This window comes from Stegastes partitus, unplaced genomic scaffold (assembly GCF_000690725.1).
Source record: "Stegastes partitus isolate 25-593 unplaced genomic scaffold, Stegastes_partitus-1.0.2 Scaffold585, whole genome shotgun sequence".
Lineage (NCBI taxonomy): Eukaryota > Metazoa > Chordata > Actinopteri > Pomacentridae > Stegastes > Stegastes partitus.
This window is the reverse complement of record NW_007578316.1, coordinates 1-8,877: the sequence shown is the minus strand read 5'-3', so window position 1 is coordinate 8,877 and position 8,877 is coordinate 1. Positions and strand designations below refer to the sequence as shown.

Sequence of the window (8,877 nt, the reverse complement as noted above, 5' to 3'; positions counted from 1 at the left end):
CATTAAATTTTAACCCAATAATGCCTGAACAACAAAGTTATTACTCATCAGATATTACAATTTCAAACTGGGGGGTCATGAACTCAAACTTATGTTATCTTGAGGGTCGTGGTTCAAAAAGTTTGATAACCCACTGGTGTAGAGGATGTTAGTGGGACATTGTCAAGACATATTTGTGTTGTTTTTTAAATGCTAAATAAGATAACTTGCTCATGTCATATTTTCCAGTTATGAAGCTTTCAGCTTATTGAAAACAGACTCATAATGAACCTTTCTTTCTTTCTTTCTTCCTATATTTAACTTCTCCTCTCTTGCATTGTTTTTTGGTGTAATTACCAAACCAGTGGACGAGCTGCAGCTTTCTGTTTCACAAGAGGAAGAAGTGCGACAGACGGACCACGTGACGCTTCGGCTTAAAACGATCAAACCAGGAAAACCAAAGTCAGAGCAGCAGGTTGAACGAGGAAGCAGCGATGACCGACCGAGGCAAGTCTTTTCATCAACACACATTTACAGCTTAAATCAAAAATCGTGGTAATATCTGCTCATTTAAGGGGCGAGAGATCCGCCGATAAACGAGTTTCTTTTACTTTCGTTTTCGTGCTTTTAGAGGAGCTGCCTTTAGTTTGACACTACAGGTGTGTCACCGCAGAAAAACCTCACTGAGATGTTTTATAACTGAGGTTAAATGTGATTATGTTGGTTTATAAGGACGATTAAATCACTCAGATATACAGGTAATGTAGTCTTTAGTCATTATAGAGTGATTAAGTTAAGCTGTGGCATTTGTGTAGTGTTCCTGTTAAACCCTTTATTAAAAGTTTAATATATATATAGTTCTTATTTGTGAAGTTGGTGATTAGATAAGTCAGCGACGGCCTTTTACTTTGGAAAAAAGTCAGTATTACCTGGAAACAAAGCCAACTTCCACTGCTGTGAGTCACCCAGAGAGTCAACAGAGCTTCAGATTCTAGTGAAAAGTCATTTAAGGTTTAGATTTAGGGTGTTTTTGTTGGAGTCGGACAGATAACAGCACATCTTCCTCAAAGAATTCAGCAGTACTGGAAAGTAACTGAGTACTTTTACTCAAGTACGCTGCTTTGGTTGTAAAGGTATTTGTAATATACTCAAGTATTACCTTTTAATGCAGCTTTAAACCTCCAAAAAACAAACATCCAGGAGTGATGATGTAATGCGCTGTCACAGTGCAGCACCTCGTTAGGGATTAATTAGTGGTTTCCAGTGTTTTGATTGGCTTCTGAGGTCAGGATGTAGTCGAGCTTACATTCCAGAGGTGCTCACATGAAATGGTGAAACTTTTTACATGCAACCAAAGATCCAGGTGAGAGGAAACTGCTTCATGTTTGTTTTTTTCTTCTTTCTTCTCCTGTTAATCACGTCACAAGTCCTCAGATTCACCTGCTTTCCTGTATCATACGTACAACAGTCACATGCTTCCCACTAGCTGATGCTTTATTATTCATCATCTAATATATAATATATAATACAGTGTGTCAGTCGAAGGGACTAAACCAACACTTTTGCATTTTTATATTATATCTGTGCTGTGCTGTTAGTGTCACTCAAGGATGTGAAGGTGAGGCGTTCATGGCAGCTCTGCCGACTGAACACAGTCACTAAAACTAATCTGGGTTATCATGGACTCTCTCTTCCTTAAATAAATGCTGATTCTGACCATTCTGGCACCAAACACCGACCAGCCTGGTGACATGCACTGTACTTGTTCATGAGTTTCACTTCTGGTCTTGTGACAGCTGAGTCGTTTAGGGACTAATGTCTAATAATCAGCTTAAAATTTGTGGAAGTGATACTGAGTCTGAAGACACAATCATATGTGAGATGGGTATGGATGTGTTTTTATAGTGTGTGTTTTGCTTTTTTGTCCACCTCAGTCGGACCATTTGACCTAAAAAAAACAAGTAGTCTAATGCAAAATATAATGAGCACAGTTTACAGTATTGATGTGTGTTGAACCTGCAGGGCTTCATCTAGTAACTGATCAACTGTAAGAAAAATAATCTGCAAAAAGCAAAAATTATTTCGTCGTTAAAGGGCTGTAAATAGAACAAAAGTTTTAATATATATGTTTAGGTTAGGTAGAACTGTATTGATCCCTCTGGTAGGGGTACCTCAGGGAAAGTGTTGGGAAATTTATGTTATTGATCGGCAGCTGTATGATTTTTTTATTTTTTATTTTTTTTAATTAAACCAAATAATTTATCCAGGAAATAGCCAACAGATTAAATAATAGTGAAAATAGTTGCTAATACATAGACAGTATGTACGATGTACATATCAGGAAAAACTCTAAAAACTTAAACACCTAATTTTGGTAACCTGAATTTGTACATTATATGACCAATAGGGTTAAGCTTCCACTTTCCCATGATTCATTTGTCTATACAACCCAATGAGGAAGCACAGACATTTGATTTGTGACGTAAGCGTCACATGAGAATAATGAAGCTGTGAAACCGTTGACGCAACAGTTTAAACACACTTCGTAACGTATAGCCTCAATTTCAGGCTGTGCGTTTTGCTAATTGCAGTTATTTCAGCTTGCATTTTTGATTTGACTACTTGTTCAGCCCGACTAGGAAGTACACTTTGCAGGGTTTTTAATCACAGCTGTACTTTTTCCAATCGCCCAAAACAAACCGTAAAAAGAGTCGTGATACTTTTCGGTGGCAGAAATCTTGAGCAGTGAATATTTTCCGAACATCTAAATATATGCATCTGTTAAAACAGATTGAGGTTATGGGAAGAAAACACATTGGGCTGTGTCCTCAGGGCTGCATGGTAAAATATACTGCAAAACTCATTTTTAGGAGTCAACAACAACAAAATGCACACGAGGATCCGACAGCAGCGACGTTCCTGCGGTTGCAAAACGTTACAGAAACCTTACGAGGGTGTAAGATCAGCTCCACTCGCTCGTGTTTGTGTTGAAGTTAATGTACTTACGGCGCTGAGGAGGGGAGAAATGTATGAAATAACAACTTTTGTTCACTCTCCCATCGGAGTTCATTTCAACTTCTGTCCTGCAGCTGGAAACCAAATGTCTAGACGCATGCAAATACTTTTATATTCACTGAGAAACTTTTTATTCAGTTCGGTGTTTGCTGGTTTAGTAGGTATCTATTTAGTCTAGTCTGAAAAGTTAGAAGTGTGCAAATCTACGCCCCCATTCATCAGTTGGTTATTTTGTGCTGGTCGGTGTTTTTACTCTTGGCAATGTGAGTCTGGCTATTTCTTTATCGTGTTCTTGCAAAAGGTTTAATTGCTTCCACTTTGACTGCACAAAAAGTAGAACACCTGTTGCATCATTCCTGTTTATTACTAAAGACAGTTAGACCCACAGTTTAGCCTGGAAAAACTGAAGTGTTCCAGCTCGTTTGTTGCTCGGCCTACGTGCAGAGGTAGCACCTGCACATTTAGAAACCACTTCCTCCTCAGACGTCAACACTCACATGTTTTGTTCCTCCTGCAGTAGTCTGGGTCTCGTGCACCGGACCGCAGCCTGGTACTGGGACTGCTGTAAACGCTTTGGTGACTCATTAAAATATAATAACCGACCAACCAAACCGGTATAGCGTAGCCTGAAGACGTCTGTCAACACAATACTCCTGCCTGTCCACAATTATTTGAGTTTATTAAGTTGAATATTGTCAAGTAGCTTGGAGGAAACGTTTTAGGTTGTTCTCACAAAGTGAACAGAAGTTTAAAAATAAACTTGTGAAACAGCTCATAAACACATGCTAGCAGTTGAGTTGTCTGGTTTAGCAACTTAGCTTAGTTGTTAGCTGTTAACTAGCTAGCCTAACTGACCAATTCAAAGTTTATACCACTGCAAGGTAAACAATAGTGGTCAGTTAATTTGTCTAGCTGACCTTCCAACTTTAAATTACACAAGCATGTACAATTTATGCAAGTAATGGCTAGCTAATTAGCCTAGTAGACCTGACCTTTAAACTTGGAAGGTCAGGTAACCGATAGCTGATTAGCTGACCATCCAAGTTCAGACCATGCTAGGATGGGTAATGGTTAGCTAATTAGCCTAGCTGACCTGACCTTCCGAGTTTAAACTACACTTGCATATACACAAATAATGGTTAGCTCATTAGCCTAGCTGTTTTGTTTTTTTTTTTTTATTTATTTTTTTATCCAAACTACATATATAAGGTAAGCATAAGGGCTAGCTAATTACCCTTGCTGTCTTTTCAAGTTTAAACGACAATAGTGGGCACATGCTAAGCAGCTAACAGATAGCTAATTAGCTGCCCTTCCAAGTTTTGACCATGCTAGGCTGGGTAATGTTAGCTAATTAGCCTAGCTGACTTTCCAAGTTTAAACCACACTAGCATATGCAAAGTAAGCAAGTGTTGGTTAGCAAATTAGCCTAGCTCTTCATTAAAATCTAAACCTCACACTTTAGCCTTTTACACCTCAAGTCAAGCTTTCTGTTTTTGTTTTAATTTTAATTTAGTTTTATTTATATATTTTTTTTCAAAGTTTAAGAATGAAACTAACAATATATAATAATTTTTTACAAAACTGAATGTTTTTTTTTTGTCTTTTTTTTTAAAATAACAGTTGGCTTGTTTTTTTTGGGCCACATTAACATTTCAGCCGTATTTCTCGTCCCTTTAGTTTGATAAATATGTTAGAATTAAGTATGTTTCGAGCTATTATGTATTCTGAATTTGTATTTTGCACTGAGCCTATGATTCTGTTTCGTATTTTCCTACTGAGAACAGCATATGTCCTTGAAGATAATATGGGCGGTGAGAACCGGTTCGCACACTTGGAGACAGCAGAAACTCCTCTGTTCTACTAGATACGATTGTTACTTTAGCTACACGCCGTACCAACAACATCCACACACGTTGCTTACCAAATATCAAGGACGTGGACAGAGCACAAAAGGATGCCTGTCCACACCACTAGTAACTGGCCAACTAAATCTTATCTATGTTGGGGGCAGGCCCAGCCCAAGAAGATATCTGTAACCTGGAACCGAAAACACTCAGTTCAGCTGGACATGAGATTCCTCTCTGTCCCTCTGAATTCCAGCGCTGCCTCACTTTACCTGTGACTAAAATAAATAAATTATACAACTGAGAACTGAAGATTTCTCCGGCTTGTTCTTGGGCTTCCAACTGAAGAACCGGATCTAACAAATACTTAATTATTCAGAGAGGAATATAAGTGAGACCTCTGCAAACCCACTGAGAGTTTATTGAATTACAATAATCATGAAATAAATGCAATGAGCTTTCTTGAACAAACAAAAAGTTGCTCATATTTGTGAAACAAGTCTTTGTTTTGTCGTCGTCTTGCTAACATTTAATGCAGCTTTGGAAACAATCAGTCACGTCCAACCCACGGCCTCTCAGAAGCTGCTTCTGTGTGGTTTTCAAGAACCAGTCGTCTGTTTCTCACTCGAGGCGATCTCTGCCAGTTGTTTTTCTCGTTGTCTCATCAAAGGTTAGACGACATCCTGCCTCCTCATGCGGCCCTTGTGTCTCTCTGGGTGTTTGCAGGCCTGATGTTGGGGAGTCTGCTGCTGGTGTCCCTGTGTGTCGGGGCGGCGGCCATGGACAGCAGACTGGACCTCCACTGGGAGCTGTGGAAGAAGATGCACGAGAAGATGTACCAAAATGATGTATGTGAGAAACAAATTTGCTGGTTTTCTGTTTGTGTGAAGGTGTATGTTGACCTTGTGCACTCTTTCTACATGTGTTTGTGTCGAGGTGGAGGATGTGCGCCGCAGGGATTTGTGGGAGGAGAACCTGATGCTCATTTCCCAGCACAACCTGGAGGCCTCGATGGGGCTTCATAGCTACGACCTGGCCATGAACCACATGGGAGACCTGGTGGGACACTTCTATTGATTTTTGAGTATCATTTGTAGTTATTAATGACCACTGTCTTGATGATGTTTAGCGGAATAGATATAGTAAGAACAGCTCGTTTTTAGGCAACCGAAGACCCCCTAAAGGTTCGGTTTTAAATGCTAGCTTTGGGGTTGATAAGTTAGATGTGGAGTTGCTCAATGAAATGGAACTTTAAGATGTTCAAATCGTCTTTATTTTGCAGCTTCAAGAATGCCCGAACAAATTTCCTTCTGTTTACGTAACGTTTCCCCAAAAACAACAGTGCCGAGCTGCTTTGTGACATTTTGGAGCTTCTTAAAAAGTAAAATAAAATAAACCCTGTCTTCAAAATGTGTATCTTCAGCAGGTGTAACCACCTCAGTCACTGGCTGGTTCAGAACCCCTCCACTCTGCGTTGTGTTTATTTATTTATCAAGGAGTCGGAAGCATAGACTGTATAAAAGATGGACGTAGCAACCGGCCCTGAAAAATGAAGCCAACCCGGAAGTGTCAAAAACCTGCAATCAATCCGTCTGACCAATCGCTGCTCCTATGGCTCCGCCCCACTCCGACGATTTTTGCGTCACTGCCTCCAAAAATCCAAGATGTCAACCAGGAAGTAACCCTGGCTTCATTTTCTCAGTGCAGAAACCAACGGGTGACGTCACGGTAGCTACGTCCATCTTTTATACAGTCTATGGCTGGAAGGCAGTAATGTCTGTCACCATTTATTGGTCCGTCTGGCAATATGAGAAACACTCAGCGCTCTATGAAAGGAGCAGCACGGCCATTTTAGCTCATGTTCGCTAGCTAGCTAGCTCACGGAGTTTCTCAAACTCGCCATAAACATATTTAGACAACAACACTCATATCAATACAGTCTAGTGAACATTCATGTGGTTGATAATGCACTTATACTCCTGAGATAAACAAAGGAAAGCTCATAACACAACCATTCATGAGCCCGTGCACCACAGCTCCGTAGAGGGCGCCACTGAGCCAACAAGTCAGCCTGACATCCAAACCACAGCAAGTGGAATCATCCACATATACGCTGTTACGTAGGCTTAGTGTTGAGAGGGACACACAGGTTGGATTAAGGATTACGACACCAACAAACACATCGCTGCTTTCAGATCTTGTCATGGGAGTTGATGACTAAGCAAATTGAATGTGCTTTAGAGAAATTACCACTAATTATTTGCTGCACAATAACCAGCAAGCAGACGGCAACAAAAAGCAATCTGCCAAAACCTTCTTCTCAATTATTTTTAAACATTAATACCAGTAATCTTCATTGATAATGTGCAGTTACAGCGTTTGGTTTCTTTATGAATTCATATTTAATGAATGTAGAAACAACATCTCAGCTGATGCCAGAGTTCTTCTTTGTATTCATTTATTCAATCATTAACTGCGGACACTGTGAAGCTGAATGCTTCGTTAGATGAAGCTAATGTGTTTAACTAATATAATATAATGAAACAATAAATTAACGTGACTTTGGTTTAACCTCAAATGTAAATGAGCAAACACAGGGTTTTTATCGTTTCACCCTTCGGCTCTTCCAACTTCTACATTTTCTGGGAAGCTGTTGTCTCTCGACTCTGGCCTTTGAGACTCGGCTGAAGTAATGAGATGATTCCTGCTCTCAGCTCGACCACTGATGGAGCTCACCAGGCAGTCCCACAGCGTATCCTGGGTCTAAACTAATGAATGGCTAAACCAAGCGATAACCAAGTGGTGTCTGGTCTGTTGTCCTTTAACCTCAGTCTGTTTTGAAGACTATTTTGCAATGTTCAGAAAGACTTTAGAACTCAGGAGGAAGTAAACAAACTCAGTTCAGAGAGCAGAAGGGCGATGATTAGATGAAGCATATTTATCTGTTTGGCCTTTTTAGGGATCTGATATGTGCGCTCATAAAACTCTGATGCAGGAGTTATTTATTTACTTCCGATCTCATGGAACATCAGCGATAAAGACCTGATTGTGACTTATCTGTTCGATTGCTCTTTACCCCCAACAACATTGAAATGTCACGAGTTAGCTTGTCCTAGCCAAACCGGCGACCTTCTAGCTGTGAGGCAACTGTGCTAACCACCGAGCCTCCTTGCAGCCCCGCAAATCTTCATTAATATATTTAAAGTTTATTTTTTGGCCAACAGCAGGCCATTCTTGTGGTAAACTCCTCACGTCCATATTCACACGTCCAGCAAGCTCAGTTCAATACTTCTGTTTGCTCGGAGTCGCTTTCCTGACTTTGTAATGAATTAAATCCAAATATTCTTTCTTATTTTTGGTATATATTGTACAGGTTTTTGACTATAAACAGTTCAAAATGGCGGCCATGAGATCAGCAAAGCTACGGACGTTACAGGCCACAAAGTACAAACAATGAGCTGACAGATGAAGATAAGATAAGACGTCTTTATTTATCTCAGAGTGGAGAAATTCACAGTGTTGTCAGCAGCAGTGCACACATAGAAAGAAAAATGGACATGTGAGAAATAGTGCAAACATACGTATAAAAATACACATATAAAAGCATAGTGCAAGCTTAGGATATAAAAATGAGGATACATATATAAACGATACAGAAAATAAAGATGTAATAACAATAATAAAACACTGCAAATGCAAATATATACATGCCATGGAAAGATAACAAGCAACACTTTTTACACTCTGCATGGACATTAAAACATGAAAACATTGAGTTGTGATGCTTTAACTGAAACATGTGACCTGTAGAGTTAAAGGTGTTTTAATAAGCACTTGTTGGAGAGAAAGGATGTTGAATTATCTCAAGAAAGACCAAGACACTGGAAGTAAAGATTTATTAATGCAGAACTTGTGTTTCACGGAGCTGCGTTTAACATTTAGGAGCAACAAGACAAAAGAGAAGCATCAAAATGTCCATGAGTGGGACTGAAAATACAAAGGAAATTAAAGCTGCAAGCGGCGTTGGACGGGTCCTCGC

At 39.7% G+C, this 8,877-nt stretch overlaps 1 protein-coding gene across 1 annotated transcript; it reads left to right on the top strand.

Moving 5' to 3' along the window:
* The first annotated feature begins 392 nt into the window (after positions 1–392).
* LOC103362570 (cathepsin S-like) lies at positions 393–6,252 on the top strand. The gene is made up of 3 exons (XM_008288956.1): positions 393–486; positions 5,565–5,686; positions 5,775–6,252. The coding sequence occupies exons 1-3, from the start codon at positions 474–476 to the stop codon at positions 5,913–5,915; spliced, it is 276 nt and encodes a 91-aa protein (XP_008287178.1). The 5' UTR covers positions 393–473; the 3' UTR covers positions 5,916–6,252.
* The last annotated feature ends 2,625 nt before the right edge of the window (positions 6,253–8,877 follow it).